This window comes from Nicotiana tomentosiformis, chromosome 2 (genome assembly GCF_000390325.3).
Source record: "Nicotiana tomentosiformis chromosome 2, ASM39032v3, whole genome shotgun sequence".
Lineage (NCBI taxonomy): Eukaryota > Viridiplantae > Streptophyta > Magnoliopsida > Solanales > Solanaceae > Nicotiana > Nicotiana tomentosiformis.
The window spans coordinates 59,594,391-59,619,212 of NC_090813.1; the positions used below are offsets into that span (position 1 = coordinate 59,594,391).

The following is a 24,822-nucleotide window of genomic DNA, read 5'->3' on the forward strand; positions in this document are numbered from 1 at the left end:
GAATGCTTCTAGTAAATTATCGTAATTGATCGAGAGATAATTATGGTAGCCCGGAACTCATAATCCTCATAGAGTATTACGGCTAGATTATAGCTAACGTATCAGGAATTAGTCCGGCAATTGGGAAAATCAATAGCCCTAGATCCTTTTACCTTTGAATTCAACCTTATTCTTGATTATTGCTAATTTTGTTGTCATTTTTCATTAGATAAATAAATTTCACTTATGCTCTATTAAAAATCTTGCATCCGAAAATTGTCTGAACTTATCATTAGCATTGTTAAAAGTTGTAGTAAATAGATTAGTTTTCTGTGGGATTCGACTCCGGACTTGAACCAGATTATATTTGCAGCGACCGCTTAGTCCTTTTTACAAGGCATAGTTGGGCGTAATCAAATTTTGGCGCCGTTTACGGGGATCTAACAGTGTTATTTATTACAACTTAGAAGAATTGCTCGAATTCTTAGTTTAGATCAATTTCCTACGGTGTTAAAAATTTTCCATTGAAATTCTCACGTTTGAACTCTTCTGTGACTCAGGTGTATGCCTAGAAGCTCTTTGAGGACTGGTGAACTTTTTGAAGGACTCTCACGCCCCGAGAAAGCATTCAGGGCATTGAATCGGGCCAATAAGAATAACAAACAGTTAAAACAAAAAGACCAACTCAAAAGTAAAATGGACAACGTGGACGACATCAACGGAAATAATCGGAATGATCATGTTGACCCAAGCAATGGAGTGGTGGCACCTCTTGTGCCGGAAGCTACTCTTTATGATTAGGCACAACCAACTGCTGATAACCTGGCCACTGCCATTGCTGTTCCTCAGATACAAGTGGAGACATTCCAGATTACCAACAACATGCTACACCTGTTGCAGAATAAGGGACTGTTCTCCGGGTTATACATCGAAGACCCACAACAACATCTGAAGAACTTCATATCAATTTGTGTGACTCAAAGACAACTGAATGTGACTCCTGAAGCAATTAAGCTATTACTGTTCCCATTCTCAGTGACTGGAGAGGCTCAAACTTGGCTGAATTCGCTCCCAATAAACTCCATTTCTACTTGGGAAGAATTAGTCAAGCAGTTCTTAAACAAGTTCTATTCTCCCAACAAGATTGCAAGGCAAATTGATGAGATATTGCAGTTCAGGCAGAAACCGACTGAGACCTTACAAGAAACTTGGGAGAGGTTTAAGGGTATGCTAGTGAAGTGTCAACACCATGGCATTCCAGATCAGATGCTGGGACAGAGATTCTACATGGGTTTGGCGGATAGTTTGAAGGCCAATGTAGATACTTCAGCTGGGGGTGCATTTTTGAGCAAAACGTTCACAGAGTGCAAGATTCTTCTCGACAAGATGGCTCAAAATTCAAGCTGGATGACTAGAGGTACGACACTTACACCAATAGTGCATTCTGTTGCTATTGACCCAAACAATTCCAATGCAGAGAACATAGCCACTCTCATGACCCAGATGAGCTTACTGACAAAGAAAATTGATGAGATGGGTACAAAGCAAGTGCACATTATTGATACAACAAATGGAGGCTTGTGCACTCCTTGCATAAACCAGTCATATGTATGCTCGTGGAGTGGAGAGAATGACAACCAGGGCTTCAGAGAAGACATGAATTATGTCAACAATTTCGGAGGTTAAAGGCAAGGTGGGCAGCAATGGGGACTAGTACCAAACCAGCAGTATAGACCAAACCAACCACAACACAACCCTAATCCAGGAAGCGCACGACCACAAGGCCAAGTCGTGCGTTATCAAAGGCAACATGGCTATAATCAGCAGCACCAGCAACGGTTAGCCTACCAACCACCTCATCAGTAGCAGGACATCAACATGATAGAAATCAGGGACATGCTGCAACAACTCATTGGGACAAATGGTAAGATGCAAGAAAAGTTAGCAGCACATGATTCGACAATCAAAGGCATTGAAACTCAATTGGGACAACTGTCTATGGCCTTGAACAATCGCCCACAAGGAACATTGCCTGCAGATACAAATATTAACCCAAAGGAACATAACCCAAATCAGCTAATGACAGTGAGTCTCAAGAATGGAAGAGATTTAGACAGAGAGCAAGGAGTAGCTCAATCTAGGAGAGAGACTACGCCAACTACTCCAGTTACATTAGAGGTAGATGAGTCAGCAGAGTTCACCGAGGTTGTAATTAAACAAGCACAGGTTGACAAGGGTAAGGAGAAGGAAGGTGAACAACTCTCAGAATGGGTGGTAGAAAAAGCTTCAAACAAAGAAAAGACACCAAGCAGTGGGCAGAGGTTGACTCCTGCACCATTCCTTCAAAGATTGGCAAAGCAAAAGAAAGATGATCAATACATGAAATTCATGGAAATGCTTCGACAAATTCAATTGAATATTCCACTGATGGATGCTTTGAGGGAAATGCCATGGGTATGCAAAAATGATGAAGGATCTGATGTCGCGAAAATTTGACTTCCAGGACCTGTCCACTGTAACTCTGATGCAGACCTGCAGCGCGGTAGTGACAAGACCTATGGCTCAAAAAGTGTTTGATCCAGGTAGTTTCACTATCCCATGCACCATTGGGAGTTATGTTTTTGCTAAAGCATTGTGTGACTTGGGGGCCAGTATAAACATGATGCCCTTGGCAATTTATACAAAACTGGGCATTGGCAGAGCTAGACCGACCTCAATGTTGTTGCAACTGGCTGATCGCACAGTCAAAAGACTGACAGGAATTCTTGATGATGTGCTTGTTCAAGTGGGGAAGTTTGTATTCCCTGCAGACTTCATTATTCTTGACTGTCAAGTGGATGAAGAGATACCCATCATTCTGGGAAGGCCGTTCTTAGCCACTGGGAGAGCATTGATTGATTGTGAGACTGTAGAGTTGAAAATGAGGTTGAACAATGAAGAAATAATATTTAACGTTCAACAATCCATGAGGAGACCCAGCGAATTTGCAAATTTCTCACTAGTGGAGGCCGTGGATGTGATACTGCAAGAGGAGGATATGACCCTTAATGTCAGGGATCCGCTATAGGCGTGTTTGATGAATTTGGAAGAGATGGATGGTGAAGGTTTGGCAGAGTGGGTCGTGGCTCTTGAGGGTCAAGGATTCTGGAAAAGGGAACCTCATTTAGAGCCCCTACACTTAGAAGAAAGAGTAATACCACCTGCAAAACCATCAATAGAGGAGCCACCACAGTTGGACCTGAAACCGCTTCCAGCTCACCTCAGTTATGTTTTTTGAGGGCCTAATTCTACTTTGCCTATTATTATATCATCTGGTTTGCTAGCTGTGTAGGTAAAGCAACTCTTGCAGGTGTTACAAGAATATAAGACTACAATTGGTTGGACCATGGCAGACATAAAGGGTATCAGCCTAGCCTTTTGTATGCACAAGATTCTCTTAGAAGAGGGGCACAAACCTTCCAGAGAGCATCAACGACGGCTGAACCCGAATATGAAAGAGGTGGAAGAAGGAAGTGATCAAGTGGCTGGATGCGGGTATCATCTTCCCCATCTCTGACAGCAACTGGATCAGCCCTGTTCAGTGTGTGCCGAAAAAGGGAGGAATGACGGTCGTACAAAATAAGAATAATGAGTTGATCTCGACTCGTACAGTCACGGGGTGGCGAATTTGCATGGACTATCGGAAATTGAACACAGCCACCCGGAAGGACCATTTCCCCTTGCCTTTTATTGATCAAATGTTGGACAGGTTAGCTGGGCGGTCTCACTTCTGTTTCTTGGATGGATATTCGGGGTACAACCAGATCTCAATAGCCCCTGAAGACAGAGAGAAAATATCCTTCACTTGTCCGTATGGTATCTTTGCCTTTCAGAGAAAGCCTTTTGGACTTTGCAATGCGCCGGCTACATTTCAGCGGTGCATGTTAGCCATTTTCACTGATATGGTTGAAGACATTATGGAGGTGTTTATGGATGATTTCTCCGTGGTGGGGGATTCATTCGAAGATTGTCTTCACAATTTAAGAAGAGTGCTCAAAAGATGTGTGGAGACAAATTTGGTGTTGAATTGGGAAAAGTTCCATTTTATGGTACATGAAGGAATAGTTTTGGGGCATCGAGTGTCCAGTAAGGGAATTGAGGTCGACCATGCTAAGGTTGATGTTATTAAGAAATTGCCACCACCCACTTCGGTCAAGGCAGTGAGAAGTTTCCTTGGGCACGCCGGGTTCTACATGCGATTCATAAAAGATTTTTCCAAGATTGCTAACCCTTTATGTAAACTTCTTGAAAAGGATCAGCCCTTTGTGTTTTCTAATGATTGCAGGTTGGCATTTGAGGAGCTGAAGAAGAGACTGGTAACTGCACCCATTATTGTTGCACCCAAGTGGGAGCAACCTTCGAGCTCATGTGCGAGGCCAGTGATTATGCTATAGGAGCAGTCTTGGGGCAGCGAAAAGACAAGATGATGCACCCAATTTACTATGCAAGCAGGACGCCCAGCAGTGCACAACTCATTTACACCGTAACGGAAAAGGAAATATTGGCTGTAGTGTTTGCCTTCGACAAATTCAGGTCGTACTTAATTGGTTCAAAAGTTATTGTTTATACTGACCATGCAATAATTAGGTACTTGATAGCAAAGAAGGAGTCAAAGCCAAGGTTAATCCATTGGGTTCTTTTGCTACAAGAATTTGATCTGGAAATCCATGATAGAAAAGGGATGAACAATCAAGTGCCAGACCACCTCTCAAGGTTGGAAGGAGCTGAAAAGAAGATGGAGGTTGAAGATATAATAGAGACATTCCCGAATGAACAGTTACTCACTGTGACAATGGAGGAGACGCCATGGTATGCTGATATTGCTAACTATTTAGCAAGCGGTATTGTACCTTATGAACTCTCTTTAATTCAAAAGAAAAAGTTCTTTCGCGATTGTCAATCTTATTATTGGGATGAACCTCTACTTTTTAGAATATGTATAGATAACATGATCCGGAGGTGTATCCCCGAGAAAGATCAACCTTCTGTTTTGCAGGCTTGCCATGCTTCACCATATGGTGGACACTTTGGAGGAATCCGGACAACAGCAAAAGTATTGGAATCGGGGTTGTATTGGCCAACTCTGTTCAAGGATGCCCACAATTATGTTCACCACAATTCAAGAGGTGGAGGTTTTTGACATGCGGGGGATTGACTTTATGGGGCCTTTCGTCAACTCGTATGGTAACAAATACATATTGGTAGCAGTTGACTATGTCTCCAAATGGGTCGAAGCGGTGGATCTCCCAACCAATGATGCAAAAAGGGTGACAATCTTCCTAAAGAAAAATATTTTCACACGTTTTGGCACCCCGAGAGCTATAATCAGTGATGGTGGAACCCATTTTTGCAATAGAGCGTTCACACGGCTGTTGGAAAAGTATGGAGTTCGCTATAAGGTAGCCACACCTTACCACCCACAGACGAGCGGGCAAGTTGAAGTGTCCAACAGAGAAATCAAAAGTGTCCTGACCAAGACAGTGAATGCGTCAAGGACTGATTGGGCAAAGAAGCTCGATGATGCATTATGGGCGTACCGCACAACATTTAAAACTCCAATTGGTATGTCACCATACAAGTTGGTATTTGGAAAAATATGCCATCTTCCGGTAGAGCTCGAACATAAAGCCCTTTGGGCACTGCGGAAGTTTAATTTGGATATAGAGACCGCAAGCACCAGCAGAGTCACTGAGTTACATGAACTCGAGGAATTCAGGTTCCATGCATTTGACAATGCAAGATTGTACAAAGAAAGGATGAAAATGATGCATGATAAGCACATTCTAGATCGGAACATCAAACCCGGAGATCTAGTATTGTTATACAACTCAAGATTGAGATTGTTTCCGGGTAAGTTGAAGTCCCGATGGTCAGGACCCTTCAGAGTGGTGCAAGTGTTCTCAAGTGGAGATGTAGAAATTGAATTCGAAGATGGGACAAATAAGTTCACAGTGAATGGGCAAATATTGAAACATTACCTTGGAATGGTCGAAGAAAAGGGGGATAGAGTGGTGATTTATTTGGAAGAGCCCCAATACGTGAGCGAAGAGTAATAATGAAAGCCTGCGTCATGCCGCGACGTTAAATCAGGCGCTTCCTGGGAGGCAACCCATGGTTTGTTGTAAATCGTCGTGCCGCGACGTTAACTCAGGCACTTTTTAGGAGGCAAGCTATTATTTTTCTTTACTCTTGTTTTTGTAATTGATTTGAAATGACATTGACCGATCTACTAATGTGCAGGGATAAAATTATGCGCATCGACAGGATTCGGGGGACGAAATTAACCCGGAGATAGGTAAAAGTGCGAAAAAGACAAAAATTTGCTGCAGATCGATATCCGCGGTCACGGATTGGACCGCGGAGTACGCCGCGGATTTTACACAAACCACTGCCTCCCCGTCTGCACCCGCGGATTGGACTGCAGAGTCGAGCGCAGATTTTGTCCCCCTCACTGTTTCTCATCCACGACCGCGGATTGGACGCGATCGACCGCGGATGAGGCGGTACTAGGTTCAGAATTTGTTATTATTATTTTTTATTTTTTATTTTCTCTTCTCTTCTTTTCTTTCGTATTAAGTAGTTTTTTTTACTTAACCCCCCCCCCCCCTAACCGCCCACTCCCCCACTTCTTTTTTCCCTCCCCCTTAACAAAATCTAAAACCCTTCCCCCTTCCCCTAAAACAAAACACACGCCCCCTCTCCCTCTCCCTCAAAATTTCTCTCATCAACAAAGCTTCTTCTCCTTCATCCTCTTCTCCACTCAACCAATCCCCAATCTCTGTTTCTCCCAAGATCTCTAAGTAAATAACATGATTCTATTCCTCTTTCTTAGTATTTTTTTTTGTTTTCAAATTTTTATTTTCCCCATTCTTTTCCTTTGCTATTGTATGTGTAGGATAGTAGAATCATGGATACTCTTGACTTGGTTTAGGATTATAGTATATATGTGGCATGTGAGGCTAATAGATTTGGTTGAATTGGGGGAAGACATTGTTGAGCTTGTGAGGAATGGAAGTTTAATTGGGGCTTTGGGTAACTTGGGGTGTATATGCACCTTAAGTGTTTGTTGAATTGCCACAATGAGTTTGAATGTAAATTGTGACCAATTGTGCGAGTGAAGTCTCAGTAACCGCCATTGGTTCCCATATTCTGCCGATTACTGACAGTAGTGTTTGTTGTGTAGGTACCATGACACCTTCAAAGAAGAGACGCACCACCGGAGCCTCGTCAAGTGGTCATGGAGGTTCATCCCGGGCACGGGCACCAGCCAGTGCAGCTCAGTTTGATCGTACCGGGTTTGTCTCCAGAGCTGCCCAAGACCATTTCAGTTTGAAGGCCACTAAAAAACCTGTACCGGAAAGGGGTATTGATAGGGCATCCCTCTAGGATAAGTGCCCTAATATGTATCGGGAGTTGATCAGGCACAGATTGGACAACTTTTTCGAAGAGCCGGAGGAGGGTAACTTGATGCTTGTCCGGGAGTTCTCTGCCAACTGCCCCGAACATGAAGATAGAATATGCATTGTACGACACACGAGGGTGGATGCCTAGATAGAAGCCATCAGGAGAGTGTATCGATTGCCTGTATTCAATGGGGAGGAGGATTTCTATGATACTTACAAGCGAGAACCCATCGCATGGAACATGTTTTTCAGAACTATCTGTTTACCAGACAAAGAGGTAGTATGGGTTATGCCGGGATCGAAGCTACACTCTGCCTCACTCACTTTTGAAGGAAAGTGCTGGTTACACATCATCAACAATCGCTTGCTACCATCCCACAACACCACAGAGGTAAATGGTCCGAGAGCTGCCTTGATCTGGTGCTTCGTGAATGGCCACGATTTTGATGTGGCCAAGGTTATTCAGTCTGAGGTATTTGTCCGTTCACCACTGAAGAGATATGGGTTCTTTTTCCCCTCTCTGGTCACTAGATTGTGCCGGGCAGCAAAGGTGCCTGAGAACCCAAATGCGGATGGCATGGTGAAGAAAGAAGCAAAGTTTCGGGCAGATAAAGTGACCATCGGGAAAGACCCGGTGGCACCTGGGGCAACTCATTATGACGATTCTAATGCACCGGAGGAAGGCGATGAAGGGCAAAAAGAGGTTGGACCTGCATCACCCCCACAGGAACAAGCTACAATGGCTGAAAGACCATCTTAGGTCAGACAGAGTACACGGATGACAGCCTTAGAACAGGATATGGCAGGGCTGCACACTTCCATCACGGAATTGGGGGTTAGAGTTGATGCCTTGGCCACCCAAAATGCGAAGTCAGAGAAGAAAATCATGGGCTGGCTGCGTGTGCTAGGAAGGGCGTGTCATCTCGACCCTGACACTGTCTTCGATAAGACTGATCCACCAGGGAAGCTCCTTTACCTCGCATTACTTTATTTTGTATGACATGGGGACATGCCATCTTTTTAAGTGTGGGGTGGGGGATACTTTGTTGTATGTTGTATGTAGTATGTAGAATAGTTTTGACTTATCCCGACGATAGATACCATTCAACGGGTTTCTTGAGGGACTAAAGTTGAAAGATTTTTTTTTTTGTTAAAAGTAAAAAATGGTGCGGTGAGCATGCATTTTCTTTTGTAGTAGTGTATCAATTCCCCCTTGGTTTTTCTTTAAACCACGGTTCTTTTTCAAGGGTTTCATTTGAACCAGGTGTAGTTAGTTTTTATTTTTTAGTTAGGAACTTATGGGCTATGGGTAGGATTAGAATATGATCTCTTAACTTCATAATGCCTTGAATATAGCGGGTATTTAGTGTGACGCTTAGGCTCATTTGTTGACTCTTGTAAGAATGCCTTAAACTGTATGTTCTTAATTTGGCTTAAGTACTCTTATCTAAGTGTTTGATGATCCGATTTGGAGTGAGTCATGTGCCATGTGTGTGTGTGAGGCTTGTTGTGTTCTGTGCACTACATTTGATGCCTAGAACTTGCCCTGTATGTCTGCAAAACGAAATAATAGTCTTGTTTAGTCTGGGAAGTGATATAGGTATTTCTTTGTTGAACCATATATATACATATTCCACCCACCTATTTGTTATGTACCGTAGTTAACCCCGTTGAGCCTGTAATCCTGTTTCCTTGGCAACCACATTACAAGCTTTATCCCTTATCTGAATTGACCATCTTTTTGAACCCTTTACCTCTCGTAAGCACTTGAATTACTATGAATCTATAAAAGATAAAGTGTGGGGTAGTTGGTGGGGCTTTTGAGTGGAACTAGGGAAATCAGGAGAAAGGTGCACCTTATTCTAAAAAAAAAAGATAAAAAAAATGTATCATGTGTTAATAGTGTATCATGTTGATTAGTAATATTCTGTGGTGGCTTTTAAGGTGATTGTGCTCAAAGAAGTGTGGGGTAATTTACGTGGTGTTGAAGGTGGAAATGTTGGTTTAACTTAAGCATGGGCTTGATTATAAAATATAAGTATTAAAGTGCTTGGGGGAGGTGTAGTCACTATTATATCCAAATATATCCTATCCGACCTGTAACCTACATTACAGCCAAATAAAGTCCTACTTGATCCTAGACTGAACAAGCTCAATTAGTAGAGTAGTACACTACGGGCAAGCCTATGGAGCGTTTTCTGTGGCACAAGAATATCATTTCTGAGGGTGGTTGAATTTTGTTTATTTTGAAGTTCCTCAGTGTGCGTGAATTTTATTGATTGTGGAATGAGTCTCTTTTATAGTGAGCAGACACTTGATTCACGAAGGAGAGGTAAATCTGGACCTCTGAATAGAGTATGTAAGCCGGTTAGGAATATTGCGTGGCTCGCGGGAGTCTACTCTTGAGATGTAGATGTTACACTAATGTATACTCAAACTATGTAAAATATTCTTGGTGTGACGAGTTAGGTAAGTCGCTAAGTGAAGTTAGGCCTATGTAGAGTGTGGTTTGATTGCTTGGGGACGAGCAATGGTTTAAGTGTGGGGTGTTGATAGTAGGCTATATTTATACAATTTAGACACTATTTATACTCTAATTTAGCCGCACTTTATTGATATTTGAATGCTAAAAGAAAATAAAAATATTCTAATTAAGAATTTTATGCTTTGCAGGAGCCACTCCGAGCTAGGAGGAAGCTATAGAGTGTTTTGGAGTCAATATGGAGTGTGGAAGGACAATCGAAGGTTAGCCCGGTCAAATAGGAGCGAGAAAAGCAAGCGGGGAGGTCCCTTCCAGGTGCGCGGCTGCGAAGTTGACCGCGAATTGGACCGCGCATTGGAGGCAGAACACTGGCTGAAATCCACGGCCGCGGACGGGCGGACGGAGGCCAACAACTCAGGGGCAATTATGTAATTTCTAAGGCAACTAACCTAAACCTATATGAAGCCTAATTCATACAGAAGAGAAGGAGAGCGGTATCTAGGAGATTTTGGAGGCAAGAACAAGAGAGAGAAGACGGAGAATTTTCTAAGAGTTTTCATCTTCTTCTTCTTACTTCCATTGTTGATTATGAATTGTTATAGTGAATTTTTATCCATTAGTATGAATATCTAAACCCATCATCTAGTGTTGATGGAATCAATTATTGGATGAAGTTTTGACTATGTTTAGATATAATTAAGTCGTTCTTATTCTATGATTGTTCAACTATGTGTTGTGTTGTGATTAATTGAAAGGGCCTTTGATTAATCGTGTCTAGTTACCTTATGTTGCTTGAGAAAGAACACTTGGTTAGATTGTTGTTGAACAATACCACTTTCGGGTAAGTTAAGAGATTAATTACTTGAATTTAAAAGCGGGGTTAGAGATAACAAAGCTTTGATGGGATAATTCTGAGTTGCATAAATTGTTAACTTGAGTAGTTCGAGAGAATGCTTCTAGTAAATTATCGTAATTGATCGAGAGATAATTATGGTAGCCCGGAACTCATAATCCTCATAGAGTATTACGGCGAGATTATAGCTAATGTATCAGAAATTAGTCCGACAATTGGGGAGATCAATAGCCCTAGATCCTTTTACCTTTGAATTCAATCTTATTCTTGATTATTGCTAATTTTGTTATCATTTTTCATTAGATAAATAAATTCCACTTATGCTCTATTAAAAATCTTGCATCCGAAAATTGTCTGAGCTTATCATTAGCATTGTTAAAAGTTGTAGTAAATAGGTTAGTTTCCTGTGGGATTTGATTCCGGACTTGAACCAGATTATATTTGCAGCGACCGCTTAGTCCTTTTTACAAGGCATAGTTGGGCGTGATCAGAACCCTTATTGTTCTCCTTTTATAATCATAGTGATGACTATTATTATTTTGTTCTTTGGAACGCCCACGTTCATTGGTTAACCACTTGTCTTCATTTAGACTTATTATGCGCCGCTACCACATTCACTTCAAGAATGGAGAAAATCAAGTGGGACGCACTTCATGCCTTTTCATGAAAAGTATATTATTTTTTTAGTCATCGTTATATCATCAATATGGTGCATTGTGACTCAAACTCAATGCCTTACCCATATAAAGGCATGTTAGGCCATAATGAATTGAGACTCAAACCCAACTCTTATCATCATGGAGCATCAGGACTTGCTCCCGATGTCTTACCCTCATGGTGCACTGGGAAATGAACCCACCGTCTTATCCTAATATAACGTTTATCACAAATTATCTCGTTCACTTCAGGAAATGGAACATAATTTTACATAGCCATAAATTCAAACTTTAGTAAGTTCAACATAGTAAACAATATTGTAATAAATAAGTGAATTAAAAATAATAAAAAATATTATCAATGAAACTTTTGATCCAATACATATTTGTGTACTAATATACTATATGTAAACTTATCAAAATCAAATGTTATCTTCATTCGTGGCCCGTGACCGGGAGATTTTAATTTTTTTAATTTTTTATTTTTTTTATTCTTCTTCACAAGCAGTGAAAACATTAATCTAGATGAATAACATAATTAAAAGAGATATATATGTCAAAACAAGAAAATATGTAACAAATATTGCATTGAAGCCGGGAAGACAAGTAATCTTAAATATTAGAACGGTAAGAAAATTTTCTAACCGTTTTAAACAATTCAGAAAGTAAGTTTCAATAAGCACTAATCATCACACTAAATGTTACGTCAAACTCAAAGTGACAAAATACTTGGTAATTGGACTTAATTCTTACCGGTTAACGTGTCTCAATAGCTATTAAGCTCAATATTAGCAATATCCTTTATGAACTAATAGAACTAACTAATGTATCAATCAATTCCTTTGCAAATAATTAAACATTCTCTAACGTATGCTTAGTGAATGTTAGAAACAAAACATGTAGGCAATACATAAAATTTTATTGGTCAGAGAGTCATGTAAATATATATATATATATATATAAACATATTAATCTGGTGGGTGGTGTTACATTCTGTTTGATAAATTAAAACCATTAAGGCATCAACCAAATATTATGATTGGATTCTGCATTATATACGAAACAAATAATCATTCTGCTTTGTATGGTTATATAGAAGCGATTATAATCACAAATAAAACTTAAAGCAGATTTCACATAAAAATGCACAATTTCAAAAATAAGTACCTTATTCCGAAAAGAAAAAATACAACTTAAAAAGAGTTAGCAAACCAAAAAGGGGATAAAGTTATATAGGAACATATCACCTGATTTACTTCAATGAGCAGCATCGTCAAACAGTTCAATCTCAAGGAGAAAATCAAATTCAATTTGAAGGCAACAATAGAGACTGACTCGTACTGATAACGTGTTATGAAATATAGCTCAAAGTAACAATATAGAACAAGAAAAAATAAGCTAAGCATTATAGAGAGAAAGAGAGGAGAAATTCTTATTTCTTCTTCATTAGCGTGATCTTTCCATCTATTACAAGGCCTTTATATAGACATGAAAAATGAAGAAATATGTCATTAAGCATTTGAGATCATAGAGGAAGATCATGGGGAGGTTATGGAGTTACAATCATAACTCCATAAGTATTATATTAGTAAAAGTTATGGAGATAATGGAGAAGAGTAGTGAGCATTACTCATTTGGTGGTTATGGACATCCACCATAATTCAAAATTTTATAACAGTTTTAAAATATACAATTTTAAATTAAATACTTTTTTTGTCTCTCGCTCTTAAATAGTTTTTTGTTAAACTTTAATTAAATACCCTCCAAAGTTTACTTACAACTTCCAATAATCCTTTTCAACTTCACTTGAAAATACTCTTTAATCCGGATAAAGTTGGAATAAGTCTTCTCGTACCCTTGTTTGAGAGTTGAAGGATGGGATCATGGCGCGCCTATCATGCGCCCTGCTCAGACGGCTAGTCAGGCCTCGTTGTGACTTGGCTAGCTTCCAAATTTCTCACCTAAAATCATGCTTTACGCGATGGGCATGCTATGACATGACCCATTTGTGGTCGGGGCGGATTTAGCCCAAAATAAAAGTGCGTGAACCCATTATTTCACGTTAAACTAGTTATTTTATGTATATATTTCATAAAGTTAATATAATATTATTTATTGGCATCACATGTGGTTCAACTTCTAAGCTCCAAAATCAATCCCAAACTATCTCCAATTCACTTCCAGCACCCAAATCAACATCCGCAACAAAATGCAAACATCATACTCAATTGCTAACACATAATATCTGACAATTTAGCAAGTCTTGAAGCGTGAAACAAACTCAATCTATTTCGTCTGAACTTATATAATTGGACGATCGTGTAGTGCAATAACCATGTGAACAATCCAAACAATATGAGCTGGCGATTCAGTATTGGTGTTCAGACTTTTGCTCTAATTTAAAATCTTGAAATTAAGCTACAGTTGACTTGCTACCTCTCTGTCCCCAACTACCCCCGTGTTTTGATCTTAATTCCCCCTTTAATTACCTTCTTGTATTTTCTACCTGAAAATTTCTTTTTTGTTTGTATGATTTCCCTCATTCCTAGATATTGAGCTTCATCTCCAGTAGCATTCAACTTGTCCATTAATTTGAGTCCAAGATGTTACCTACCACAATTGAGTTGTCATCACTGTCAATGGTGGGCATTGAAAAAGAGGAACAAGTGGCGATGGACAATATTCTTGGCGGAACAGATCAACTAGGCGTTATCTCGATTATTGGCATACCCGGACTTGGTAAGACAACTCTAGCCAAAAAGTTATATACCCATGAAAATATAGTCAATCGCTTTGATGTTCGTTCATGGTGTTGTGTCTCTCAAATCTATGACAAGAAAAGATTATTGCTTGAATTATTGGGCTATGAATTTGAACGCCATGTTGAGATTGAGAGGAGTGAAGATGAATTAGTCCTACAAGTACAAAAATGTCTTGAGAAAAGGAGATATTTAATAGTTATAGATGATGTATGGAGCACTGCTATATGGGATGACTTAGTCAGTTTTTTCCCAGATAACAACAAAAAGAGTAGAATTATTGTTACTACTAGGCTTGATCACGAACTGCTTTCTTCTTCTGTAAAAATGTTTTGCTATACTCATCATCTTTCGTTTCTCACGGAAGACAAAAGTTGGTTGTTATTACAGAAGACAGTATTTAAGGAAGAAATTAGCTGCCCTCAAGAACTTGAGGAAATAGGGAAGGAGATAGCAAAAAATTGTGCAGGACTGCCAATTGCAATTATTTTAATAGGTAGTCTTCTTGCAAGATTGGACAAGAAAAGAGGCTATTGGACTAAAGTTGCTAAAAGGTTAAGTGCAAGTGCAAAAGTGGCTGGTGAGGCAGAGTGGTACATAGACATAATAGAGTCAAATTACAAGCATTTACCACATCATTTAAAGCCGTGCTTTCTTTACTTTGGTTTGTTTCTTGAAGATGAGGAAGTATCAGTTAAGAAGTTGATACGGATGTGGGTTGCTGAAGGTTTTGTACAAAGTAATGAGGTGAAGATCGCACAACATATTGCGATGGACTATTTGATTGATCTAATTGCAAGTAATCTAGTTATTGTTGCGCAAAGATTTCCCCTTGGTGGCATAAAATCTGTTCGTCTTCATGGTTTGGTACTAGATTTTTGTTTGAGTAAAGCTAAAGAAGAGAACTTTTTGTTGAAAGTTGATAGGTATACAGCAGTACCCTTTAATTTTGTTTTATTTTGACTTGCCTTTATATTAATTGGGTATGTTTTCTCATTGTTAGATCTTCTACTACTAATTCATCTAGTGGTATACAACGGGTCCTAGTTTGCTCTAAACTGCATCACTTCATCAAGTGGCTTCGTCCGACTCAGCGCATCCATAGTTTGAGAGTTATATCCCCACACTAATGAAATGAACAAAGTCATACCAAGTGGAGCATTTAGTTCAGACTTGTTCAAATCATCACTTACAGTACTGGACTTGAAGAAGTTGAGATCGAGGCTTCAGCTCTCGAGGACATAACATCCTTGATTCCTTTAAGGTACTTGTCAATTTTTGGAAATTTTTGCGAAATTCCACCAGCCATATCGAACCTTACAAACCTGGAAACTTTAGCCGCGAGACCAAAAAATGGCACCTTAACTCTTCCGGGGTCTATGTGGGACATGATAAACTTAAAGCATGTCGATATAAGTGAAGGGGAAGTTCATTTCAACGGTGTTGGGGCAGAAAAAGAAGATGTCTTCGAGTTAGAGAAATTAGAGAGCTTTTCAAAAGTAGTTTTAGTAAATGAGGATGATATAAGTGAAATGTGCAACAGAGCACCAAATTTAGTCCAACTTGAACTTATGACTTTGGAGCATTGGGGCTCTTTGTTCAGCTCTCTCATGTGTCTAATATATCTTGAAACACTGGCTATCTATCACCGTAGCGAGTTTCCAATGAGTGGAATTAGCATGATCTTCCCTCAAAGCCTAAAAGAGTTAACTTTATCTTGTTGTGGCTTCTTGTGGGATGAAATTTCAAGAATTGGTGCATTACCAAACCTTGAGGTGCTAAACTTACTTTCTGCCTTCATTGGGAGAAAATGGACAGTTGGTGTTGGGGGTTTCCTTAATCTAAGGTTCTTGAAGATCGAACATAATTCGATCAAACATTGGAACATGTCAGTGGATTCATTTCCCTGTCTCGAGCAATTGGTGTTGCGTTGGTGCGGTAAACTTGAGGAGATACCTTCGAGTTTTGGGAGCATGCCTTCACTGCAGAGGATTGAGGCGCGCTCTTGTTGCCCCTCCGCCAGAAAATCTGCCGTGAAAATTAGGAACATGCAGAGGGATGACATGAAAAATTCAGACTTCAAAGTCATTATCTACTTAAATTAGGGTGATGTGAATTTCTTCTCTATTTTCATCTTTTTATGTGTTATTCTTTCACTTGCTATTTTGCTTACTGATTGAATGGTGTCATATGGGTTTGAATTCTTCGATTACTTTTTGCTTGATATTATTTTAAATGCTAATGATTTGTGCTTTTACTTTCACAAGTCTATATATACAACTTATATAGCATGTTTGGCCAAGCTTCTAAAATCAGCTTATTTTGAGAAGTGTTTTTTCTCAAAAGTGTTTTTCTCAAAGTACTTTTGGTGAGAAACAATTTGTGTTTGACTAATTAATTTGAAAAACACTTTTGAGTAATAATAATGTTTGACCAAACTTTTAAAAAATGCTTATAAGTGTACTTTTCTCAAAAGTACTTTTGGGAAGAATGTTACTTTTTTCTGTTTCTCCAAAACTGCTTCTCATTCTTCTCAAAAACACTTTTTTTCTTCCAAAAGCTTAGCCAAACTCTTCAACCTAAAAAAAAAGTACTTTTTTGAAGGAAAAAAAAAGAGTGCTTTTAGGTTTGAAGAAACTTGGCCAAACAGACTATTAGTCAAAGATTAACCATGTGCTACTAAGTAGAAGAAGCATGCTACCACTACATATAACAAAGGGAGGGAATGGTAAGATGGTACTCGAAATTGGATTGGATAAGAAGCTTTAAACATTAATGATGATTTTTGTTAGATATATTCACAATATGCCTGAAATCTCAGATATGACCTGCAGTGCAAGAGTTGTTGAACATAAACATTATACAATCAAACTGAAAGGTAAAAGAGAACACAAATACTTTATCAAGGTGTAACTGAATCGGAATATCATTTATTTATTTTTGTTGGCTTTCGCTTTAGCCCGCTTGATATCTTCCCCGAGAGATTTAACAATGCACATAAATTTGTCGAAATCTGTCGTGATCTCAAAAAGTTGTACATCTTGTTTATTGCGTGATCTTTTCATATGTTCTCTAATTCCTTTGAACTCCCACCAGAATTTTTTAGCTTCTTCTTCGGTGTACCCAATTGAGAGGTATATTATAGCCTGCAAAAAGTTATCTCAAGATGTTTAAAATAATCATCAAAACAGAGAAACAAAACAATGGTCTGAATAAGAAGCAATCTAAGAGAGAGAACAAACCTTACAGAAAAGTTAAAAAAAAAAGAGTTAAAGTTTTGGGTACCGACTTTTATACTCCAGTTGTTTCTTTTAATTGTCCATTATTGATTTTGCACACTCCTTAAAAAATAATAAATAAAATACATAATTTACCATGATGTCCATATTAATTGGTGTATAATCTTAATGGATTTGAAAAGAGTTAATACCCTAAAATCTCTTTAAATTATCATATTTTTGTCAGTTTCCTGTTTAAACTATTTGGTGTCCCCAAAATTTCCCAGAACTATATTGTCCTTCATATTAAAACCCCTTCGTTGCTGACCTGTCATAAGGTGTGTAAACACTCGCTTGAGAGCGCGTGATAGATGAAAAAAGTCATCAAAATGGCTCACATGATAGAAAATAATGGCTAATTAGCCAAACCCTCTTTCACATTTATTTTTTTAATAAATATTCTCCTTATTTCAGTTATATCCACCTTTCTTCCCCATTTTTTCACCATTCTTCCTTATTTTTGTACCTTTCTTCTTTATTTTTCACATTCTTCTTTATTTTTAACCTTTGTTCTTCAGTTCTCCATATGGGTTTCCTCTGAAAAAAATTCTCCCTCTCTTGTTTCCTCTTAAATGATTTATTATCTTTCTTGTTTTAGTGTTCTTTCATGTCTTACACATATTGTTGAAAGAATACTAATTTAAATCTTTTTATTAAACTCAACACCTTGTAGAGAATAAAGTTGAATCTCTTGAACCTTCTTTATGTAATATGAAATTAGAGAATGTAATTGTTGGCCAATTGATTTTTTATTTGTGAAATTTTACCTTGTGTAATCTTTTATATGTAATATAAGATGATTTTTAAGATACGCAACACTATATACCTTTATTAATATTTTTACCGTGCTACAAAGTGAATATAAATGAGGACTTATTCAATTGGAATTTAGCATAAAGCACAATCACAATTAAACCTAAAATTAACGCAGTACATTAGATATTATTTTGGCCAAAGCTTCTAAAATTAATCAATCATCTGAGAGTAATAGATCATGAGTAAACTATATAAAAAAACTTTGTACAAACCATAAGTTAATATAGTTATACAGACGCACCTTTAAAAGTTCAACATGAGGTTTTAATATATAAGGGAACATAGTTCAGGAGCATTTTGGGGACATCAGATAGTTTAAGTAGGTAACTGACAAACAACTAATAGTTTAGGCGGGTTTTAGGCCGAGTTAAATAGCAACGTCTAGTGCTACATGACACGTTTTTAGATAATTAGGAGCGTGCACTAGACGTACCTCTAAGAATGCAATGAGGGATTTTAATATGAAGGAAAATATAGTTTAGGGGGATTTTGGGGACACCGAATAGTTTGAGTAGGAAACTGATAAAAACATGATAGTTTAGGGAGATTTTAGAGTATTAACTCTTTGAAAATGATTTGGAATGAGTAATTAATGCTAAGGATAAAATAAGAAAAATAAATTATTTTTCTCTTGATATGCGAAAGTGGACAAGTAAAATTAAAAATCTATTTTTAAATAGTGAACAAGTAAAAGTGAACAAAGGGAGTATAAGATAAGCTAATGATAAGGTAATTATAGGTAAACTTCAATTATAAACGTTAATAAGTAGCCACATAATAATAGTAATCTCGACTGTAAACGTTAATTAGTCATGGGATTGAGAGCAATGACTTGTGATGTTCAATCAAGTAAACATTAACGTACCTTATAAAGTGGACGCCTTGCATCGGTAATAAATTCATCATTTAAGCACTTATAACTTAGCGCCTTAATGAAATCTTCCTACAAAAATAATAGGACAACCAAGTTACTATACCATAGACTTAAATTTTGTAAATGGAAAAAATGCAAGTGGTAGTTTTGTTTCTGTCGTGCCTCGTTTCTTTTCCTTCGATCAATTTGCATTAGCTTTATGCAAGGCTGGCAAGTGGGCCGGTTCCGATAGGATCACGGTCCATATGGGTAGTGGGCTTATACGGTCCTAACCGTTTAAGATCGGGATCGGGGGGAGGTGGGCCTGCAAGTGGGCCGATCCAGGACGCGAGGCCCGCGAGACCAGACCGTTTGGGACCGGACCGGTCCTAGCGGGCCTAAACGGTCCCAACGACCAGATTTGAATTTTTCTTTTTTGCCCGTTTGACTATTTAAAAACTAGCCGTTTGGTCTGTCAAAATAGCCGTTGGCTATTTGCAAAATAGCCATTTAACCCCCCAAACTTTGTTTTAACCCCAAACTTTTTATAATTACACATTTTTCCTATTTTTAACTATAAATACCCCCTCATTCTTTTATTTTTCTCACAAAATCATTAATCTCTCTCTAATTTTCTTCTATAATTGATTACTTTATTGTTATAATTTATGCAAAATTGTGAAGTTGGTGAATTGAAGTCTTCAAGTCTTCAACGATAATTAATTTTCAACAAGTTGTTCGTCAATTCGGTAAACTCGTTCCAACTCTTAAGTTTTAATATTATAGTTTTGTTTGTTTTATTTACTTTGCTTGATTAATTAAGATGGCTTATTCCTAAAAAAAAATATTTAGTAAAAATAAGAAAAAATTCAAGAGTGGTGAATCTAGTGGCCAATCTATTCCTCCTCCACTTCCCCCGGATCCCCGACCCAAACTTGTTACCTGTCCTACACCTCCTATTCTTGATAGCGATAATAGTTTATTACAATTTACCAAGAGTCAATTTTGCCATAATATTGTACCTGGTGAACAATTAAACCATGAATATATGAATGCTCTTTATGGTAATCCAACTATTGATGAAAATGATGATGAAGAAATAGATTTTGATGAAACGCAACCGGATGACAATACACCTACTAGTCCTGCTCCTGAAGTTAACCCAACTAATAATAATCCAAATGATGCCCCGTCTGACCCTCCTGTTACTGCCCCTATTTTTTCTAGACAACCTTTTAAACGGGCAGAAATATCTGTTGTTTGGTCATTTTTTACTCAACCAAGAGAAAAAAATAGGGCTAAGTGTAAAACTTGTGGCAAAGAGTTAGTTTTTAAATATGTTGGAAGTCGGGGGAGGGACGAGAAGTTTGACTAGACACATATTGCTACACCCTCAAGATAAAGCTAGATATTTTCGTATGAAAACTTTGCCGAGGGGATAAGTGCACCTAGTTAGGCTGACCTTAGTACCGGGTCAAATGAATTTCAACCGAAAATTAACACTGTTACCGGTGGTATTTTATATTATGATCCAAAAAAATATTGGGAAGAATTGGCAAAAATGGTTACTGTTACGTGCTTACCCTATAGTTTTTCTTCTAACCTTCACTTTGTGCATTATATTAGAAAAGTTTATAATCCTACTTATAAAGGTTTTCCTCGCACAACCGTAAAGAGCGATATTTATAAATATAAACATGAATATGAACAATATTTGCGCTATTTATTTACTCATATAAATTATCGTGTTGCTATTACAACTAATATTGGTAGAAATGGTAATGACCGTGATTACCTTACTGTTACCGGTGGTATTAGCACCTTATTGTGCTCATTCCATAGGGGGAGGAAGACTAAGAAAGATATTGCCATATTTTTTTAATGCTATAATAAAATTATAACGCATTGCTTTGAATATCTCTTTAAAATATTTTTGTCTTTAAATTTGAATTAAAAAATTTAGGTCACAATTCTATAATATAATTTATAAGGAATTGCCTTAGATATTTTTATTACCATTTTTTTTCTCTAACTTGTATAAAATTTTTAAAAAAATAGAAAGTATCCGTTGGACCCACTTATGCCCACTTGGGCCCACTTGGTCCCGGGACCGACCCACTTAACCCGGGACCGTTAGTTCGTGGTCTCTGTCCCGGACCGATTCCAACAAGAAACCCGCAAAGCCCAAGCCCACTTAGGACCGGGCACACAAAGCCCATTTAAGATCGGGCACACAAAGCCTACTTAGGATCGGATCCGGCCCACGTGACACCTTACCTTTATGTAAAGAAGTTGTAATCTTGTAACACACTGACCAGAGCCACTTTGTTTTAAAAATAATTTTTGGACGGAAAAGGCCAGGGCCTCCAGGCTAGAGGAAAGAGAAAAAAATTGAAGAGTTTAATGATTTAATTTAAACCTTATAACATTAAGATCTAATGTAATCAATCGTCTTTTTCGAATATATTTTCCTATTAATTCGTTCAAAAAAAATATATATTAAAGAAAAACATATCACTAGTTCATGATTAAGGGAAGAAAAAAACCTGGTAAATGAGCGATTCCACAAGTAACATCTCAAACTCATAAGCTTCATGTGGCTTTCCCTTTAACTGGGCTTCCCTTATTGCAGACTCCAATTTCTTCACTGCCTTGCTTTCTTTTCCACTCATTTCCAGCTTTGCAATACACCTCTAGTTAACAGTAAAAACAATTGCAGACTCGTTTCAATTTCAGTTCTTTTTGTAATTCCAAAAAATGACAAAATTTTATCGTAATCCCTTTAAGTAATTTAAGAAGTGAGTGTACTCAAGTCCATAAAAACTCTTATTTTTTTCTAAAAATTCACTTAACCCTTCTTTTGACAAATTAAAATTAAAAGAAAAAAAAAAGAACCTCCAAAACTAGCATGCTGTGATCATTTAAGGCCACCAATAAATGTTGAAGTGTCGCCACATCGGCTCTATAAGGGATTGGTGGTCTGACTTCGACTTTTGACCAAGCCATTATTAAAGAAACTCTTGTTTAGTCAGGATATGTTTTCGGTGGTACTAATTCAACCCCTTGCTTTGACTTGGTCAATTTCATCTTGGATTCGCTCCAATTTCAAGAGATACCGTATTATCTGCATCACCAATTCAGGCATTCCTCCCGTAGAACTAGCCTTTTGGGGTTGAGTTCATTTCTTTCGCATGTTATCTGAGCATATATGACTCATCCAATTCTCGTTTTTCAATATTGGGCCTCCATATAAAAATTTCTCTTGCTGTTTAACTTCGAATAGTACAACAAAAATAACAACAATATATCTAGTGGAGTCTGAGGAGGATAGAGTGTACGCAGACCTTACCCCTGTAGAATTTGGAACAGTAGATAAACAAATTAGACTTACTTGTAGTTTCTTGAAATGAGGTAGCTCCTGATTGAGTAGAGAATCCAGCTCCGTCTCTGTAACATCCAACAACTGAACGTTTGCCTTGGCTTGATGGTAGTCAACTAGTCTTTCAAGAGCCAATTCACCTCCATGCAAAACTCCAATGGACATTGATCTTGTTAATACTCGTTGAATTTTCCTTTTTTTCTTCTTTTTTTTGTTCTTCCATAGATGACCTGTAGAAACCACTATTAGATAAAAAACAAAACATAACGTTAAAACTGTTAGCAGTCCATCGTGTTGAACTCCGACTTCGATTGCCTTTGCTTTCACTACTTCTATGAAATGTGATATTTGGAATTCCAAACTCATTTGCAAATAGTTTAATAGATAGCCAAGAAATCTAGTACTTCTTTTGATTTGTGAGATACGGTTTTATATATAGAGTTCATATTAATTAGGATTATTCTTTTACTTTAGCATCTTTGGTGTCTTGAGAAAATGTTTGTTCTTCACTTGATTGCCAAGGAATTTTTGGATGCCTTAGTGTTGTGATTACCAATATTTAGGAATGTTTGTTCGTCTTGTGTCTCAAGAGATCAATCTTTTAGAATATGGTCCCATCTTTTTACTTATGAATAATGCCCTGAAGTGTAAAAATTAAATGGAAGGTAAGGGATCTTCCTGTTAAGGTTGATTTACTTGAACATATGTATTGGACCAGCCACACTAACAAGGAATAAATCACAGGGGATAAAAACTTATTCCTCAGGTTATATTTGTGCATATAGGTGAAAAATCTTTTTCGGTACGTATAATCAATATATATCTATTTATATTATTATAAAAGTATGAATAGAATATTGATTTATAAAAATAACTATTTAATATTAAGCATAATACAATAAAATGACATAACCGAAATTCTAGACATTAGCCTTGTAATCCTATTAGTTTTAGGACATAATACTACACGTTATGAATCCTACATGATTGCTTTTAGGAATTCTATTAGTATAATTATTTTTGGACATAGATATATAATACTACATGTTAGCATGTAAATATAATACCTTTAGGAACACGTTAGATTTCCTATTAGTATAATTACTTTCGGGATATGGACAAATTTTTAGCCATGTAATCCTATTACTTTTAGGATATACTTCTTAAAAAATTTCTATTACTAATTTAATTTGAAAACGTATTATATTATCCAAATTTATTTAGAAACAGGAGAGCATATATTATTATAAAAGTACGAATACAATATTGATAGACCAAAGTAGCCCTAAAATATTAAACAGAAGAACTCATAGAGAAAGGACATAACTGTAATAATTTTTTTTACTACAATAACTTCTATGTTAATTTTTTTTAATATTTAATATTTTAAAATTAATATAATTTTGTCTATTGAATTATTATTAAAAATATATAGGAAGGTTTAATAAAATCAATTTCATAAGAATCCTCCATATTGGCAATACATTACCACTCTATAATATACAATACCAAAAACAAAACAAAAAAGTAATGTTAAACGTACTGCATAAAGCGTTGAAATTGAGAAAAAAATTCCCACGATAATATATTATTATATTATATTTGAACTGCTTTCCTACTCAAATAATATTTTTTAATTACTTTTTCGTGTAATATTAAAAAATATACTCAATTATTAAAGAACAACTAAGAAAATTTTTAAGAATGTAAATGTGTGAGAAAGAGAAAGAAAAAGGTTGGTAAGAGTCTATACCACTAATGATTTTGCATAAAAAATTTCTAAAAATGGAATGTCAGATCGATCTTTTTACTCTTTCTAAAATAAAATTTATGGTGAATAAAATTATAATTACGGTTAAATATTCAAACATGAGATGAACTAATATTAAGAATCTGAATCAACAGAAAATAAATTATTTTTTATGTTAAAACTAAATAATTAAATCTTTCAATTAATTATTTAGAAAGAGAATTCAATTAAATTATTTTCTAAGTTTATCATATGCGTAAAGTTATTTTTCAAGTTAAAAAAAATCTTAAGGTACATAAATTTATTCCATAAAAAGAGTGTTAGAGATTAAAAAAACCAGATCACAAAGTAAAAAAGATTACTATAATATTAAGAAAGCCATACAAGTGCTTGAGGAAGCACAATTAAAGCTAAATTCTGAACAAGAATAGGTTTTCAAGACTATATTATAAAAAGTCGACTCTAGTACAGTGGGATTATCCTTTGTAATGCCTCCGGCGGAATCGAAATAATATGCTGCATTACTTGCAAATGTCAGATCAAGAGGCATGATATTGTTAGCAATAAGAACAAGT

At 37.1% G+C, this 24,822-nt stretch overlaps 4 protein-coding genes across 4 annotated transcripts; 3 read left to right on the plus strand and 1 right to left on the minus strand.

Annotated features, from left to right (window-relative positions):
* Positions 1-1,857: 1,857 nt before the first annotated feature.
* LOC138904880 (uncharacterized) lies at positions 1,858-3,046 on the plus strand. The gene is made up of 2 exons (XM_070193379.1): positions 1,858-2,433; positions 2,510-3,046. The coding sequence occupies exons 1-2, from the start codon at positions 1,858-1,860 to the stop codon at positions 3,044-3,046; spliced, it is 1,113 nt and encodes a 370-aa protein (XP_070049480.1).
* A 10,795-nt stretch (positions 3,047-13,841) lies between these two features.
* On the plus strand, positions 13,842-16,383 carry LOC104095828 (putative late blight resistance protein homolog R1C-3). Its single transcript, XM_009602045.4, has 2 exons — positions 13,842-15,097; positions 15,175-16,383. The coding sequence occupies exons 1-2, from the start codon at positions 14,016-14,018 to the stop codon at positions 15,299-15,301; spliced, it is 1,209 nt and encodes a 402-aa protein (XP_009600340.1). The 5' UTR covers positions 13,842-14,015; the 3' UTR covers positions 15,302-16,383.
* On the plus strand, positions 15,560-16,276 carry LOC138904881 (putative late blight resistance protein homolog R1A-4). The gene has a single exon (XM_070193380.1). The coding sequence runs from the start codon at positions 15,560-15,562 to the stop codon at positions 16,274-16,276; it is 717 nt and encodes a 238-aa protein (XP_070049481.1).
* Positions 16,384-16,917: 534 nt separating the features above from the next.
* Positions 16,918-22,898, minus strand: LOC104095829 (uncharacterized). The gene is made up of 4 exons (XM_009602046.4): positions 22,510-22,898; positions 21,665-21,811; positions 19,131-19,208; positions 16,918-17,317 (listed from the first exon to the last, which is right to left on the minus strand). Exons 1-4 carry the CDS (start codon positions 22,861-22,863, stop codon positions 17,102-17,104), a joined length of 795 nt encoding a protein of 264 aa, XP_009600341.1. The 5' UTR covers positions 22,864-22,898; the 3' UTR covers positions 16,918-17,101.
* Positions 22,899-24,822: the final 1,924 nt, after the last annotated feature.